This window comes from Rattus rattus, chromosome 4, assembly GCF_011064425.1.
Source record: "Rattus rattus isolate New Zealand chromosome 4, Rrattus_CSIRO_v1, whole genome shotgun sequence".
NCBI lineage: Eukaryota > Metazoa > Chordata > Mammalia > Rodentia > Muridae > Rattus > Rattus rattus.
Window position 1 is genome coordinate 21,935,175 of NC_046157.1, and position 17,448 is coordinate 21,952,622.

Consider the following 17,448-nt stretch of genomic DNA (forward strand, 5'->3'; position numbering starts at 1 on the left):
TGCCCGCAGGTCTTTGAACTTGTAATTGAACAGCCATTGCCCGCAGGTCTTTGAAGTCAGACATTTAACCGCTTTCCTTTCTTGAGTCAGAACATCCGTTATGGTGGTTTGTTCTGGAACTGTACTTTGTAACACCTTTAGAAGTAATCTTTTATCAGCTAGAAGGTGCTAAAAGATTCATATGGAGAAACTATATAACATGTTAGGCTTTCAAATACAGTATATTTTCAAATGTAATATATGATTTACATCATAGTCAAGTACACATTTATAAGGATCTCTGTGCTTGGATTATATGTGCCAATTTTGTGTTTCAAATCAAATCTGGATTTTATAATTAGATAATGACATTTGGCTGAAATCCTATTCATCTTCTATCCATGTATCAAGTCTTCTAAGCTATGCATCATCCCATTTCTTGAAGTCAGTTAATAACATTAAAATGTGGGAACTGTTTTGTTATTTTGGTGTTAGTTCTTAGCTATGGGTAAGGTATGTAAAACGTACTATGTCCATGGCTTTGTCCCCAGCCCTCTTTCTGTTTGTCATCCTCCCAGAGGGTCATGAGTCCTTGGTTGCCTTTTTGGTCTGTAGTTGGTTTGGAGCATATGTTATACTTTCATAATAGCTATAAATTATTTCTTATATCACTTTTGATCATTTATTTTTAGGTTTTTCACAAGTCTCGTGTTATTGGATTTAATCAGTGAAGTTCCCTTAAAGGAAATTAACCAGAAGTATGGATGTAATCGTGGGCAGATTCAGTCTTTGCAACAGTCAGCTGCTGTCTATGCAGGTTAGTCAGACAAAGTGCTTCAAGACTAGGTAAGAGTCTATGGCTTCAGCTGTCAGATTCTTTCTCTTTTTTTTTTCTGAGCAGGGTCTCACTGGGTAGCCATAGCTGGCCTGGAGCTCCCTATGTAGACTAGGCTGTCCTCAAATACTGTGATCCATCTGCCTCTGCCTCCTGAATACTAGAATTAAAGGTGTGTACCACTATGCTTAGCTTAAGATTACTTAAAAAACAAAAACCAAACCAAACCAAACCAAAAAAAACCCCAAACCTCTCCTATTTATTTAGGCCTCTCTGAAATGTCTGCAGTCTGAGTCCCTAGTGTCATCATCCAGTGTCCCGCCAGTGCCTCTGGGTGCAGTGCAGTCTAGAAAGAGCCATCATCAGCTGTGTCTCCCTCTTGTTTCCTGTCTGTTTTTTAGCAGCCTGCTGATTGTACATCTTTTCCTAAGCTTCTCCTCTTCCCCTTTTACATGGAGAAACAAAGTCCTCAATGAATACCTTTCCTCTCAGTACCGACATAGATTTTGAGAAAGAGGCTGTAGGTGCAGAAAGATTTGTGGCCCCCCTCTGACCAGTCTAAGTATCACACCTCGAGAAGCACTAAGCTGCACACACGCGGGTCTGATTGTACTAAGGAATCTTTGTTAGCCCTTAGGAAGGAAACATGGAGATACTGAAGAGTTTGTGTCTTTGTGTAAGAGGCTTCTTTGTGAATGTGTGTGCATGTGAGGGATGCTAAGTACAAGATGTGGGCAAAGGGTAGACTGAAGGGAAGCACTCAGTACTCAAGTGGCCGGCATTAGAGATCTACAGTGCATCTGGAGTCAGCGTTCTTATGGAGCAGTGACTTCCTCCATGGGAGGTACTTGGCTCTCATGGTCTCTTTATTGTCAGAGGGTGGAGTATGGGCAGGATAGTCTCTCCTCCTCCTCCTCCTCCTTCTCCTCCTCCTCCTCCTCCTCTTCCTCTTCCTCCTCCTCTTCCTCCTCCTCCTCCTTTTCCTCCTCCTCCTCTTCTCCTCCTCCTCCTCCTCTCTTCCTCCTCTTCCTCCTCTTCCTCCTCCTCTTCCTCCTCCTCTTCTCCTCCTCTTCCTCCTCTTCCTCTTCCTCCTCCTCCTTTTTCTTTTTGAAAAAATAGTAACTAGAATGTTGCTCTGTAGTTCTTTAGCATTTGAGGTTTTAAATTATTTGTCCAGGAAAAGTCCTTCACGTATTTTGTTGTAGTTCTTTAAAAAAAAAAAAAAAAAAAAAAAAAAGAAGAAAAGGGAAAAAAAAGAATAGTGAGAAGAGTGGACCAGAATGGGGCCTTTTGTTCTTTGTGTATATGAGCAGTGTGGGCCTCAGTATCCAAATGCTATTCATAGGAGTAAGTGAGATGGGCCTTGAGAGAGGGCTTCTCACACCATCATGAGGTCCAGAGTTCAGACTCCCCAGCCCCTCACACAGAGCTGGGCACAGCAGTGCTTCCCAGTGCTGGAAGGCAGTGTCCTCAGGGCTCGAGGTCATTATCCAGGCAGTTGGTGAGCCCACAGGTTAGGGAGAGACTGCTTCAAAAGCTGAAGTGGAGAGCCAAAAGAAGGAGCCTGATTTCAGTCTCTTGCCTCTAATTGTGCACACATGGACACACACACAGGTATAATGCATACACATAAAATATAGCTTAAAAGAATAAATGAGATAAACTTTAATGTGCTTACTTTATTCTCTGAGCACACAGCTAGGGCTTTTAATATTTGCTTTCCTACTAACTTATTCTTTGGCTCTGTTAAACCTTATATTCTGCAGAAAGAACAAAACCAAACCAAATATGCACACACACATGTGTATACACACATAGGCACCTACACACATGGAATATATATTTATATATTTTTATATATAAATGAGGAGATTACTAAAAACAATTTTTAACTCAAACATTCTTTGACCATTCTAGGAATGATTACGGTGTTTTCCAACCGTCTGGGCTGGCACAACATGGAACTACTGCTTTCTCAGTTTCAGAAGCGTCTTACCTTTGGCATCCAGAGAGAGCTGTGTGACCTGATCCGGGTATCCTCACTCAACGCTCAGAGAGCCAGGTTCCTGTATGCCTCTGGCTTTCTCACCGTGGCGGACCTCGCCAGAGCTGACGCTGTAGAGGTGGAGGCGGCTCTGAAGGATGCTCTGCCTTTCAAAAGGTAACGAAGTCTGCGACCGTCTCAGGGTTAGTAAGCGACAGCTCATCAACTTTAAATAATTGATAATATTTAGATATATTAAAGTATTTTCCTGGTCGAGAATCTTAGAGCATACTTGCTGTGTCAGAAATCTTTATCTAACATGTGGCTACCATGTTCTCTTGAGAGTTACTGTTCAGGGGTTGGGATTTAGCTCAGTGGTAGAGCGCTTGCCTCAGTGTTCAAGGCCCTAGGTTCGGGTCCCCAGCTCCGAAAAAAAAAAAAAAAAAAAAAAAAAAGAAAAAAAAGAGAGTTACTGTTTGCTTTCTAGTTACACTCTGTGTGGCTGGAAAGGCATTTGTTATGTGGTGGAACGTGTCGTAAAGTGGCATTGGTGTCCCCTCACCCCGAGCGTGAGTGATGCAATGCTGCCTGTCCCTGCAGTACATTTGATTCCCATGGCCTCTGCAGGGCCCATCCAGTCAGTACACTCTGCTTCAGTGCTCCTCAGAACACTGGACCCTCACACAGTTTTCCATGAGACTGTGTGTGGAGGGGGGAGGGGCTCACAATACAGTGAATGGATTAGACTAGTATATAATCAGGAAATAATTTAATTACTTTATTTATTTTGTTTTATATTTCTTAGTTATTTATTTATTTTTGCTACGACAAAGTGCCCTAGTGAAACAACTTTTTTTTTTCCCTCCGTCTTTATTAACTTGGGTATTTCTTATTTACATTTCAATTGTTATTCCCTTTCCAGGTTTCCAGGCCAACATCCCCCCCTAACCCTTCCCTCTCCCCTTCTCTATGGGTGTTCCCCTCCCCATCCTCCCCTCATTACCACCCTCCCCGCAACAGTCACATTCACTGGGGGTTCAGTCTTAGCAGGACCAAGGGCTTCCCCTTCCACTGGTGCTCTTACTAGGCTGTTCATTGCTACCTATGAGGTTGGAGCCCAGGGTCAGTCCATGTATAGTCTTTAGGTAGTGGCTTAGTCCCTGGAAGCTCTGGTTGGTTGGCATTGTTGTTCATATGGGGTCTTGAGCCCCTTCAAGCTCTTCCAATCCTTTCTCTGATTCTTTCAACAGGGGTCCCGTTCTCAGTTCAGTGGTTTGCTGCTGGCATTCGCCTATGTATTTGCCATATTCTGTGTCTCTTAGGAGAGATCTACATCCGGTTCCTTTCAGCCTGCACTTCTTTGCTTCATCCATTACTTTATTTTTTTTAACACATTCCAAAATGAAAAGATTAGCTAGAGCTTCTACAGCTCAATGGCTGGGCCACTCTCAAACACCACAAGGCTAACACCTCCTCTCCAATACTCATAAGTTATTATGTACTAAAATCTATATTCTGTCATTGTTGCCCTAGACCCAGTGTTGGAGGGTGGTGTTCTTCCCAGCTCTTACATGATGGCTATGCTCTCTCTTCTATAGCTCTCAGGCCTGGTTACTCCTTTCCTGGCATGGTGGCTCTAAATCCTGCCTCTTCCCTTGGCCCCTTTGCCCTCGAATCCTAAAGTCCCGCCTCTGTCTCCTTGCCCAGCCATTGGCCACTGGCAACTTTATTTACCAATTAAAACCAACTTGGGGCAGGGACTCTGGATACCGTCCATGAGGATTCTAGTGCAGCTGACATAGTACAAGCGTTAGACAAATCCAGAGCGTTGCTGGTGTGACCTTTCACACCCTCTTGACTTTGCATGTCTTTTGATTTACTTTTGATTCATTTTAAGTTTGAGGTGGGATGAGTGCAAAGTGGCAGAAAATTGTTTTGGGTTGTGCTTGTTTCCATAGCTTTAGGTGTTGGATGCTGACCTGTGTTCCACTGTGGCTCTTTCTCTTGAGGATCATACTTTTGGTGTTCTAAGTGGCTTTTTGCTGCATTCGCACTAATGCTGAAAAAAATCACAAAGCTTTCTGTATTCAAAACAGTGGTGTAAGGAGGCTTCCTAGTGATTGTGGTGGTTTGAATAAATGTCCCACTTAAGCTCATGCCTGAGTCATCAGGGAGTGGCACTATCTGAGAAGGACTAAGAGATGTAGCCTTGGAGTGGCTGTGGCCTTGTTGGAGGAAGCGTGGCACTGGGGGTGGGCTTTAAGGTTTCAACAGGCCATGCTGGGCTCAGTTTCTCTTTCTGCCTATAGATCAGCAGGTAAAACTCTAAGCGACTGCTCCGAAATGTCTCTTCACAGCATAGAACACTGAATAAGGCAGCAGTGTAATGAGCCAGGTCTCTATTTCAGTGCATGGTTCTTTTGGGAATGAATGTCCTCTAGAGGGACGGCTCTCAGTTGGTGATGGGGCACATACTGGAGAGCCTTAGCAGAGGTAGGTAGTGTCTCATAGTGTTTATCAGTGCTCCTTGTCAGCCTGTGTGCAGTATAGAGCAGTCTGTCTCAACCGTCTCCTAAGCTCAGACAGTCTAGTGTGTGAGTGTGCAGATTTTAAGGAATACATATATGGTTGCAATAGAAATTTTTGGTTTTTTAAAAAGCATTAGGGCATTACACATTTGTATGTAAGTAATTTAGGAGTATATTTTCAAGTATTTTAGGAATGTATTTTATATTTTTAAACAATATATCTTAATTTTCCTTGCTAATAGTATATTAGCTAGGCCTTTGGTTGTCCGTGTGATAGGAGTTATTCTATAGCTCTGGTACTTACAGGAGTGACTGTATGCTGCCGTTGTGTTCAGTGAGCTGACTAGGAACTTTTCATTCCTGTTACCTTTAACAGCCTCTCCAGTTCTCCTTAGCCAACTAATGAACTATGCTTTTGATAGGCCTTACTGTCTAATAACAGCTGTGCTTGACACTGTGACTCTCCCACCTCACCCTCCCTGTGATCGCCTTCCTGGCATGCTTAAGCACACCTGCCCGCTCTAGTTTGTGACTAGACAGATTCTGAACTGGGCAGATTCTGAAGTAGATGTAGGTTAAATGTCTTCAGCTCTAGAGTATGACCCATTCTGTTTGAGAATTAGGGCTGTTGTAGAATTAGTGTTTTCATCTCCTTGAGATATGCCTCTGGCTGACTACATAGAATAAGCCTCCAGTTTTCACAGACTCTTTGGGGATAAATATCTATTCCAAGACACGTACTAGTGGTTTCTAAGGTGAAGATCAAGTATAGCTATGCACAGTGAAAATATGCTACAGATGACTGCAGCTCCTCAGGGGGAAGGCAGGATTCACTAAAAAGTATGAGTTGAAAGTTCTTGTTGTCTTTAAGTACATCTTGGGGCTTCCTTCTGTTTTGTGGTCAGGTTGATGGATCGATGCTGACATGCTTATGCCTGTTTTGAGTCCAGAACCATAATTCAGCAAAATTATTGTTATCAATAGCATATGCTTTGGGAAGTGTACTGAGGATGCAACTACTTTCCTGAAATAGTTTTTCTTTTAAAATGTATTTTTAAAAATTATTGTATTTGTATTTTTATTGTTTAAACTGTAGAATATTGAAATAGGTGAACATTGTGGAAAGGCTAATTGGAAATATTTAACACAAACATCTCCCAGTATGCTTACCATTTCTTGTGTTGAGAGCACTTCCAGTCTTCCCTCTTAGTGGTTTTTAAGGTGCAGCACCATGTTGTACAATATGCTAAGCTATTCTTAGCAAAATCCCTAACATGGATTTAATTATAAGGAAAAATTATAAGTGTAAAGTGGAGGATGACTTACAAAATAATTGCCCAGTACTTTTCAGAAACACCTGTTGTGGTAAACAGACCAAGGAGGCACTTCTGATGAAGACACACAGGAGAGCTAAGCAGCTAAGGATATTACTTGATCCCAGGTTCCAGTGGAAAAAAGAAAGTGGTCAAATTGGTACTCCCTAGCTATTGGCTTGTGAAATACTAGGTGGGGGATGAAAACCATGTGTTTCTTTGCCTGGTCTCCCTTTCCTTTTAGCACTTAATACACTAAAATCCAGGTCATGACCTACAGGTCTTCCATGGTGCTGATTACACCCTGCCTGCCTCTGAGGGAAGGTGAAAAGCCACCCATTGCCATGTCTTGCCCTGAACTGCATCTCCTTCCAAGGCTTGCTGCCTTTTGTTCTCCTTCTGGCCCTTCGTATACTTTGTTCAGGGTTCTATTGTGAGAAGGTTTATGTTCAGTAAAAAATATTATGACTTGCTTTTTAAAAAAGACAGATTTATTTATTTAATGTGTATGGGTATTTTGCTTACATGTATGTCTGTGTATTCATGCAATGCCCACAGGGATCAGAAGAGGGTGTTGGAGTCACTGGGGATGGAGTTACAGATTATGAGCAGATGTGTGATGCTGGGAACTAAGCTTGGGTCCCCTGAAAGAGCAGCCAGTGCTCTTCACCCCTGTACCATCTTCCCAGCCTTCAAGGCTTTTGCTTGAGAAAAACATCTATGGATCCCCCACCAGATCCGAGAAAACTGTGTGTTTTGACAATGGACTCTGAAGATTATGCTCCACAGTATGACTATTCCCCACCTACTTGTCCATGCCAAGAGTACTCCCTAGTCTACAGGAAGTGCCATTCTCACTGAGGTCTGTGACCTCAGTGGTTCCAAAAGATTTGGCATCAATGCATGACATGACCAGAGTGGGATTTATGCTAACTCAGAGGCAAAACAAAACCTCTCTGCATTGGCTGGCAATCCCATTGTGCCACTTTAAAAAGCAATGATACAATCAGACTCTCAAGCTAACGAAGAACAACAAATGTAATAGTTAATAATTCTCATGTTCAAAGTCTTCCAATCTAAGGAAATGTTTATATCCATACTCTTATGAGCTACCCTGATATTTCCCCAAATTCTGCATGTGTATCACTAAGAAGAGGCACACAATTCTAGGATGTGATTTTGGCTGCTTGCTTTGTTGTATGGACTGTGCATTTCCTTTATTGTTACAAAAATGGACTTTCAAAAAAATAAAAAGAAGTCTATCTTAGTAGGGATTTCCTGTATTGTGCAATTTAAAAATTGCCAAGCACCTGTCCTCTCCAGTGTTTCCCTCTGAGCATCCCTCACACCACTTGACAAGAATGTAGTTTAAAGATCAGTTTTTAGTTCTCCCAGGTAGAATGTGAGTACCATGAGAGTCTGTGTCCCTGTCTATCTCTCCTTTGCTCTCCCCTTTCCCTCCCTCCATACCCGCCCCTATTGCCATTGTTGTTCCCTGAACCAGCTTAAATAGAATGCGCTCATGTTGTATGAGTGAAGGAAAAGCATTAATTTTCTTTTTCTCTTGTCCTTGAATAGTGCCCGGAAGGCAGTGGACGAAGAAGAGGAAGCAGCTGAAGAACGTCGGAGTATGCGCACTATTTGGGTGGCTGGCAAGAGCTTATCTGCAAGGGAAGCAGCAGCTTTAATAGTAGAAGAAGCCAAAGTGATTCTGCAGCAGGACTTAGTTGAAATGGGAGTACAGTGGGGTCCACACTCACGCTTGCGTTCTAGCACACGCTCACTGACCAGTGGGTCAGAAGGAAGGGAACGCACATCCAAGTCCCAGACTAAGAGTTCTCACAAAAGGTTAGCAAAGAGCAGGGACAGCATGAGAGCGAGCGGCTCTAATGGTAAGCAGTCACCAGAGGCAGGGCGAGGCCTAGACGAGTGCAGAGAGCGCACGGACTCTCTCTGTAAGTTCCAGGGGAATCAGGAGATCCAGACACCCTCCGTTTATAGGGCAAGAAAACGGACCTCTTTAGGTGTAAACAAAGAAATGCTTCAAACCTCTCTGAAGGAAGGAAAACCAAGCACTAAGGAAGTTCTTCAAACTCTCTCATTAGAGAAAACAAGAAAAGCTGCTTTGAGTTTTAGTTCAGAGCAGGCGAACAACAGTTTTCCATCTGGGAGAGACAGGAAGTATCGGAAAAAATCTTGGGGTAGTAGTCCCACGAGTGACTCTGTGATGCATAGAGATGATTTACAAGGACAGACTATGTGTAAATCTACTCTATGTGAAGACCCACAGAAGTCCTTAGAGGAGCAGAATACAGAATACAGAAGTCCAGGGCTATTTGCAAAAAATGTATCTTTTTGTGCCAAAGAAAAATGCAACAAAACCTCATTCCCCTTACAAATGCAGCAGCCTTGCTTAAGGAGAAAACCAGAAAGTGGTGCTGCCGTGGACGATTCCGTTGCGGTGGCTCAGAATAAAAATGTGGTGGGGCAGCCCCCTGGTGCTCCTAGGGACAGAAGAGGATTGGCTGCTCACGGGAGAGCAGAGGTAAATGAGGTGCACACAGAGAACGGTACAGAAAGCCAACGCCACGACACTCATCCTGTCAGCCAGTGCCTGGAAAACCACGGTGAGAAGCAGACAAACACGTGCACCAGACAGAAGACATTGACAGAGGGACAAGCTGGTATTAGTCATGTGACTAGAGGCTCAGATGATCTCACACCCATCAACTGTGAACGTTTAAAGCTTAATAGCAAAGAACATGACTCAAATCCTTGTCGTCAAGCATTAGGAACTAACGCAGGCAGAACTGAGGCACCTCAGTCATCTGGAGCACTTGGTCAAGCAGGAGGCCAGTGTGAAAATCTTCTAAATTCTCCTGGTATACAAGAAAAAACAAGTGCTCATGCAACAAATAAAACTGAACATAGTCATGTTGCTAACCAAGCCTTCTGTGACTTTGGAGATAGCTTATACTTAGACACTCAGTCAGAGGAAATAATTGAACAGATGGCAACTGAAAATGCCACGCAAGGAGCAGAAGCAGCAGGGATAACGGAGGAGGGCTCCGCCACTCAGAACGAGCCTCCCAGCACTACAGGTGGCCAGCATATCCCAGGAGCAGCCAACACAGACCATGTGGACCATAAGAACACAGAGTCTGTGAAAGAAAACCCCGAAAAGAGCATCGACAGAAGAACTCCACACAGCCTCATTTTCCATTCTCCAACAGCTCAGGGGGGAAACGGCGCTTGCTTTAAAGAGAATGAGCATTCTGTTACTGATTCCCAGTTAAACAGTTTTCTTCAAGGGTTTGAAACACAAGACAAGCCAATCATACCTCTGGCTCCTCAAATGAGAACTTCTACTGGTGTAGAGGAAGAAAGTCTGCCTGAAACCAGTTTGAATATGAGTGACAGTATACTATTTGACAGTTTTGGAGAAGATAGCTTTGGACAAGGACAGTCACCTGATGTAAAGGCAAAACAGCCCCTCCTTTCCGAAATGACACCAAATCATTTCCACAATCCTCCATACCCACAAGAAGACCCAGTTATGACACCACATGTGAGCGAGCCTCAGGGTACTCCGGAGCGAATGGCTTGTCTCAGTGGTGAATCTATTATATTTTCAGAGATAGACTCTGCTCAGGTGATCGAAGCCTTAGACAATATGGCTGCATTTCATGTGCAAGAAAACTGTAACCCAGTAACTCTTAAAACAGAACCCAGAGATTTGGCAGCACTGGGTAATGAGTGTCCCCAAGGAGAAGTGGTCAGAGGAGAACAACATGAAGGGTCCTCAAAGCCCAAATTCACGGAGACAAATCAAGATAATTCATTCACTTGGTCAGGAGCATCATTTAACTTAAGTCCAGAGCTGCAAAGGATTTTAGATAAAGTGTCTACTCCTCGAGAAAATGAAGAGCCTGAATTGATGCATGCAGACTTGTCTTGCTTTGAAGAAAACAGCACAGAGTCACATGAGAGACAGGACATGAATTCAGACTTGGGGACAGTTCAGAGAACTTCACTTCTCCCCAGTAATGGAGTTAAAAGCAGGACTGAAGGGCTAGAGAGCAAAGCCAAGCATGGTGGAGCCTCATCTGCCTTGCCTCATAAAGCTGCAGCTGATGACAACGGCCTCATTCCTCCTACTCCCCTTCCTGCCTCTGCCTCTAAGCTAGCACTTCCAGAGATTCTCGGAACATCTGTAAACCATCAGAAAGCCAGTTGTTTTTTTGACTCACCTTCAGATAATCAAAACCAGGATTTAAGTCAAGAGCTTAGAGACAGCCTCAAGGACTCTGATGGCTCTGTTGTAGACACAAGTTTTTTTCTGCAATCTCAGGATGGACTGCTGTTAACTCAAGCCTCATGCAGCTCAGAGAGCCTGGCCATAATTGACGTAGCGAGTGACCAGATTCTCTTTCAGACATTTGTGAAGGAGTGGCAATGCCAAAAGCGCTTTTCCATCTCTCTAGCTTGTGAAAAGATGACAAGTTCGACATCTTCCAAAACTGCTACCATAGGTGGAAGGTTGAAGCAAGGTAAGGATTTTTTAAGCTTTAATTCTTCTGCATTGCCATCTTGGAATACACACACACACACACACACACACACACACACACACACACACACACACACACACACACTTGCCTGTCTGATGAACCAATCTATACTGAAATGATGGTTCCCAATCCTTACAGGTTTGTGGGTTTCTAGGGTTGAACCTTTGGTCAAATGACTCCATGAACACTGTGTTGTGTCTGGGGAATTGCTATAGTCAGCTTGTCACCTGATGTGGAAAGCTGGTGTGGTTGGCCAGCACACAGCTCTGTTCATGTGTTTGTTTAGTAAGTTGCTAGCATTCGTCTCATCTTCGGTTCTTGGAGCATGCGTATTAATGACAGATTCTAGTGCTCTTAGTGGATAGCAGTTTCTAGTCCTAGTTCATCAAGCACAATGGCAGGCTTCTCACAGAGGCATATAAAGTCCATTTACATCAACAAATACGTATTGTCTCCTTTGTACCAGTATCTCTCAGGCATTGAAATTGTAATTGTAAATTAAATTGTTTCTTGACCTTTGTAAAATTAAGTAGATGCTAATTTAGATAAAAACGTTGACTGTAGATATAAAAATTACACTTAATTGTTCATAATAAAACTCTCTGGTGCCTTTGGTTAAGAATTGGTGAATTTGCTGTAAAGGTTTTATTTGTGTGTGAAATGGTCTTTATCTGTAATGGAAACTTAGAAAACAGCTCTGTTTACCTGCAGGTTTCTCGTTAGCCAGTATAGAGCTGTTTTAGGCAAGCTGTGGTACATAGTTTTCCTTGTGACAGGTATCTTAATTGGTGGGAATGTAAAAGGGCTTATACATATAAGCTGGACCTGAGCACTCAGAGACAGAGGCAGGGTATTTCTGAATTTGAGGACAGCCTGATCTACAGAGCAAGTTCCAGGACAGCCAGGGATACAGAGAGAAACCCTGTTTCAAACAACCAAACATAAAGGAGCTTATGCACACCTGAAAATGATCACCCAAATGATATTTTAGAATTTACAGATTCTAAGCATATGCTAGTGCTAGTCTTGTCATCTTGACACAAACTAGAGTTACCTGGGAAATTGAACCTCAGTTAAGAAAGTTACTTCTCAGATTGACTCTAGGTAAATGTGTAGGCATTCTCTTGGTTAATGGCTGATGTGGGAACGCTTAGCCAACTGCGGGCCCCACCTCTGAACTCTGGCTCTGAGTGTTCTAACAGAGCAGGCTGAGAAAGGCGTGAGGAGCAAGCCAGTAATTAGTGTTCCTCTATGACCCCTTCGTATAGTTCCTGCTGCATGATATACCATAAGCAGCTGAAATAAACCCTTTCCTCCTGATGCTGCTTACAGTCACGGTGTTGGCTACAGCAGTAGGAACCTAACTAGGACAAATAAATGGGTTGTTTGTGGCTGTTGTTCACATGCTTTGGGGACAGAGTCTGGCTGTATAGCCCTGGCTGGCCTTGGATTTATAGTCATCTCAGCTTTCCAAGTGCTGAGATTTTAAAGTGTGTACCACCATACTGGGTAAAGGTTTGGCTACCATAGTTTTCATAGTTTGCTCGATTCTTGAATATTGGAAATTGTTTTGACAGTTTTACTGTCCATTCCTTTAGTTAACTCACCACAGGAAGCCACTGTTGAAGATGATGGGTTCCCTGTGCATGGCTCTGACTGTGCTGTGGTAGTTGGCCTAGCAGTGTGCTGGGGTGGAAAGGATGCCTATTATTTGTCATTGCAGAAGGAACAAAAGCAGTCTGGTAAGTAATTGGTGTTAGGTTAAGTCCCATGTGTTCTATGACATCAATCAAGGGAGTTCATTTTTTTCTTGAGATTTTTTGAAATTATATGAGAATGATTTTCTGATATTGGTTAGGCTTTATTTTTAGGATTAAAAATAATTATTTAGAGCATAGCTAATATATATAGTAATCATATATATTAATCCAAATGGATCCATCTTCCCCTCCCTTATCCCTCTGTTAGGTCCAAAGCAGGGCCCCAAAATGGCAATGGTACTGACAATGTCCTGAATGACAGTCTGGGTTCACTCAGGCTGGATTCTGGGTAAACAAAACCCCCAATTCAGCATTCCTTAGAAATCTTGGGTTTCGGATTGTAATAAAAGCCTGCACTTCCTTTATCTGCCCCCTACAGACAGCTACCTCTGGTAATGGTTATCTGTTGTCCTATTGACCCAAACAAGCCTGTAACAGATCGACGTCCCCACACTGGTTCCAGGCTGTTCTTGCCCCCACCTATCCCCTTAAAACTGACAAGGCTTTCCCCACCTTTTTGCTGTTCTCTGACCTGTCAGCCAGCCCAGCAGTTTGAACCTCCAATAATAATCTGTCCGTGGAGTAGTGTAGTTTGGTGGTTTCACTGCACTGTCCCCTACACCATCCCTATATTCCTTCTTTCCTGTACTGTTAGGGACTGAACCCAGAGTCCCACATCTGTTGGACAAGTGTTCCTCTGTGGAACCATGCCTACGGACCAGAATAAAAGCTTTTAGAAACTTTTCCTTTGCTCTCTACTGCCTGTTACATGAAGCCATTAACAATGGATTGCAGCAATTTCTCCTCAGTCTTTCTCTTCAGGGGTAGTGTTGAGCTAGAGAACTATGGTCTCTAGAGAATTCTAGAGAACTGTAGGACTGTTGGAGGGGCCTTTAGTGGGAAGGATACAATGTAGAAACACGGCTGCAGGGTCTGATTATGTAGCTCCTTCCTCAGCTGACAGGACAGGAGCAATCAGTAGGGATGACATGAAGTGTGTTCCCCAGCCAGAATGAGATCCCCTGTGGTCTTTGTAGAGTGTTGTATTGGCTGAGTAGCTACTCGAACTTCTTTTATTTTTGCTACAACATTGTATGTCTCTCTTTAAACTTAATTTCTAAAGCTTCTACCTATCTTTAACTTTGTTGTAAAAATATGATTTTATTATTAGAAGTCTTGATAGTTAGAATTTTAACCCAAATAATAAGTAGAATATTATAAATCTAGCCCAAACCATCATTTTTAGATTGTAGAGTACCTTATCACATAGTTGCTATGACCTGAACAAGAAGTTATTTGGAGTCAGATCCTTAGGGTTGTAAGTCTTTCTCAGTCTTTAACATCTAACATTGTTGTTTCAAATGAATGAGTCTAATGTTTACATTAAGACTTTGTTTTTCTCCCAAGAAATGAGTCCTAGTTTGGCCCCACCACCTCTGGATGCAACACTAACTGTTAAGGAGAGGATGGAGTACCTTCAGTCCTGCTTGCAAAAGAAGTCTGACCGAGAACGGTCTGTTGTCACCTATGATTTCATCCAGACCTATAAAGTTCTCCTCTTGTCCTGTGGCATCTCACTGGAACCCAGCTATGAAGACCCCAAGGTCCCATCTTATATGTCATTTTATATATTGCAACACTGTTAGCTCTTAGGAATAACTCTTTACTGTACTTAGCCTCAGTGATTTAATATTGTTGTTCTCTTTTTTTCTTGGATATTTTTTATTTATATTTTATTTACATTTCAAATCTTATTCCCTTTCCTGGTTTCCTGTCCATAAGTCCCCTATCCCATCTCCCTCCCTTTCTGCAATAAGGGTGTTCCCCCTCCCCAACCACCCACCCTTCTTGCCTCCCCACCCTGACATTATCCTACACTGGAGTGGTGGTGGTTATAGCCTTGGCAGGATCAAGGGCTTCTCTTAGTTGGGAGACTTTTAATGACTGCTTCTATTTCAGTAGGGGTTATATGTCTATTTAAATTGTTTATCTAATCTCGGTTTAATTTCAGTAAGTGGTACCTATCAAGAAAATTATTCTTAATTTGTTAACATATTATTAGAATTTTTAGAATTTTTACGTGTTTTTAAAGTTGTTCTTATGATTGTTTAAATTTCCTTGGTGTCTGTTGTTATGTTCCCCTTTCATTTCTGATTTTGTTAATTTAGATATTCTCTCTCCATCTTTTTAGTTAGTTTGGATAAGGGTTTGTCTATCTTGTTGATTTTTCTCAAAGAACCAACGCTTCCTTTTATTGATTCTTTGTACTGCTCTTTTTGTTTCTATTTTATTGATTTTAGCCCTCAGTTTGATTATTTCCTGCCATCTACTCCTCTTGGGCGTGCTTAGTTCTTTTGTCTAGAGCTTTCAGGTTGCTGTTAAGGTGCTTGTATGAGATCTCTCTAATGTCTCTATGAAGGCACATAATGCTGTGAACTTTTCTCTTAGCAATGCTTTCATTGAGTCCTAAAAGTCTGGGTATGATATGTATTCATTTTCATTCAACTCTAAAAAGTTTTTATTCTTAATTTCTATCTTGACCCATTTTTCCCATTCAGTAGAGAGCTGTTCAGTTTCCATGAGTTTGTAAGCTTTCTGTTGTTGAAATTCACTTTAATCCATTGCAGTCTGATAGGATGAAGGGGGTTATTTCACTTTTCTTGGAGACTTGCTTTGTGACTGAGTATGTGGTCAATTTTGGAGAAAGTTCTGTGAGGTGCTGAGAAGGTATATTCTTCTTGTTTGGGTGAAAGGTTCTGTAACTATATCTTAGGTCCATTTGGTTTATAATGTCTGTTATTTGCAGTATTTCTGTTTAGTTTCTGTGTGAATGACCTGTCCTTTCATGAAAGTGGCATATTGAAGACTCCCACTATTAGTGTATGAGGGTCAATATGTGATTTAAGCTGTAGTAGTGTTTCTTTTACAAAATGTGTGCCCTTATGTTTAGGGCATAGATGTTAAGAATTAGAATGTTATCTTGGTGGATTTTTTTTCATTAATGAGTATGTATTGTCTTTCCCCATCTCTTTTGATTAATTTTGGCTTGAAGGCTGTTTTGTTAGACATTAAATTGGCTGTACCACCTTGCTTCTTAGGTCCATTTGCTTGGAATATCTTTTTCTAACCCTTTACCCTGAGATAATGTCTATCCTTGATGTTGAGGTGTATTTCTTAACATCCTCCAGCAGAAGGATGGAGGGATCCTGTTTTCGTATCCATTCTATTAGCCTGTTTTTTTATTGGGAAATTGAGACTTTTGATATTGAGAGATATCATTGACCAAAGATTGTTAATTTCTGTTTTGTTGTTGTTGTTGTTGTTGGTGGTGGTGGTGGTGGTGGTGGTGGTGTGTGTGTGTCTACACTTGAGCACGCTCTCCCCTTGTTTTGGTTTTGCTGGTGTGAGATTATTTCCTGTGTTTTCATAGGTGTGGTTAATCTCCTTGGGTTGAAGTTTTCATTCTAGTACCTTTTCTGTAGGACTGGATTTGTAGATAGATATTATTTAAATTTGACTTTAACATGTCATATCTTATTTTTTCCATCTATGGTGATTGAAAGTTTTGCTGGGTATAGTAGTCTGGGCTGGCATCAATTGTCTGCTAATGTTTGCAGCACATCTGTTCAAGCCTGTCTGGCTTTTCGAATCTCCATTGAGAAATCAGGTGTAATTCTAATAGGCCTGCCTTTATATGCTACTTGTTTGTTTGTTTGTTTTTCCCTTGCAGCTTTTAATAGTCGTGGTAGTGGGTCTCTCTCTGTCCAATCTATTTGATGTTCTGTAAGCTTCATGTACTTTTATAGGCATGCCCTTTTTTTTTAGGTTAGGAAAGCTTTCTTCTATCATTGTGTTGAAAATATTTTCTGCACCTTTGAACTGGGAATCTTCTATTCCTATTTTTAGATTTGGTCGTTTCAGTGTCCTGGATTTTCTGGATGCTTTGTGTTGGGAATTTCTTAGACTTAACGTTTTCTTTGACCAATGCATCCATTTCTTCTATTGTGTCTTTAATTCCTGAGATACTCTCTTCCATCTCTTGTATTGTGTTGGTGAAGCTTGCTGCTGTAGTTCCTGTTAATATTTCTAAGTTCCCACTTCTAGAACTCCCTCAGTGCATGCTTTCTTATGCTCCTATTTCTGTTTTGGGGTCATGAATGTTTTTATTCTTTTCCTTCAATTGTTTTTTTTTCTTCTTTGCTTTCTTTAGGGATTTATTTATTTCCTCTTTAAGGCCTTCTGTTCATCTTCATGTAGTTGGTTTAAGGTATTTTTCTGTGCTTTAGCTATGTTAGAATATTCAGGATTTGCTGTGGTGCCATAGCTGGGCTCTAGTGGAGACATAGTGCCTTGGTAATTGTTCTATGCTGGCACCTAGGCATCTGGGTCTGTGATGACTTTAGGTGTAAGTGCTGGTTTCTGGGTTTGTCTTTGTTGGATGGCTGTTTTGTTCTTCATTTTTTTCTTTCCTCTGTAAC

At 41.9% G+C, this 17,448-nt stretch overlaps 1 protein-coding gene across 1 annotated transcript in view; it reads left to right on the forward strand.

The window, feature by feature from the left end:
- The window catches only part of Polq (DNA polymerase theta), a 110,554-nt gene that overhangs the window by 64,654 nt on the left and 28,452 nt on the right, over positions 1-17,448 (forward strand). The window contains exons 14-18 of the mRNA XM_032900184.1: positions 672-796; positions 2,732-2,975; positions 8,218-11,189; positions 12,809-12,952; positions 14,378-14,574. Coding sequence (XP_032756075.1) covers positions 672-796; positions 2,732-2,975; positions 8,218-11,189; positions 12,809-12,952; positions 14,378-14,574 — 3,682 coding nt within the window. The remainder of the gene's footprint in view (positions 1-671; positions 797-2,731; positions 2,976-8,217; positions 11,190-12,808; positions 12,953-14,377; positions 14,575-17,448) is intronic.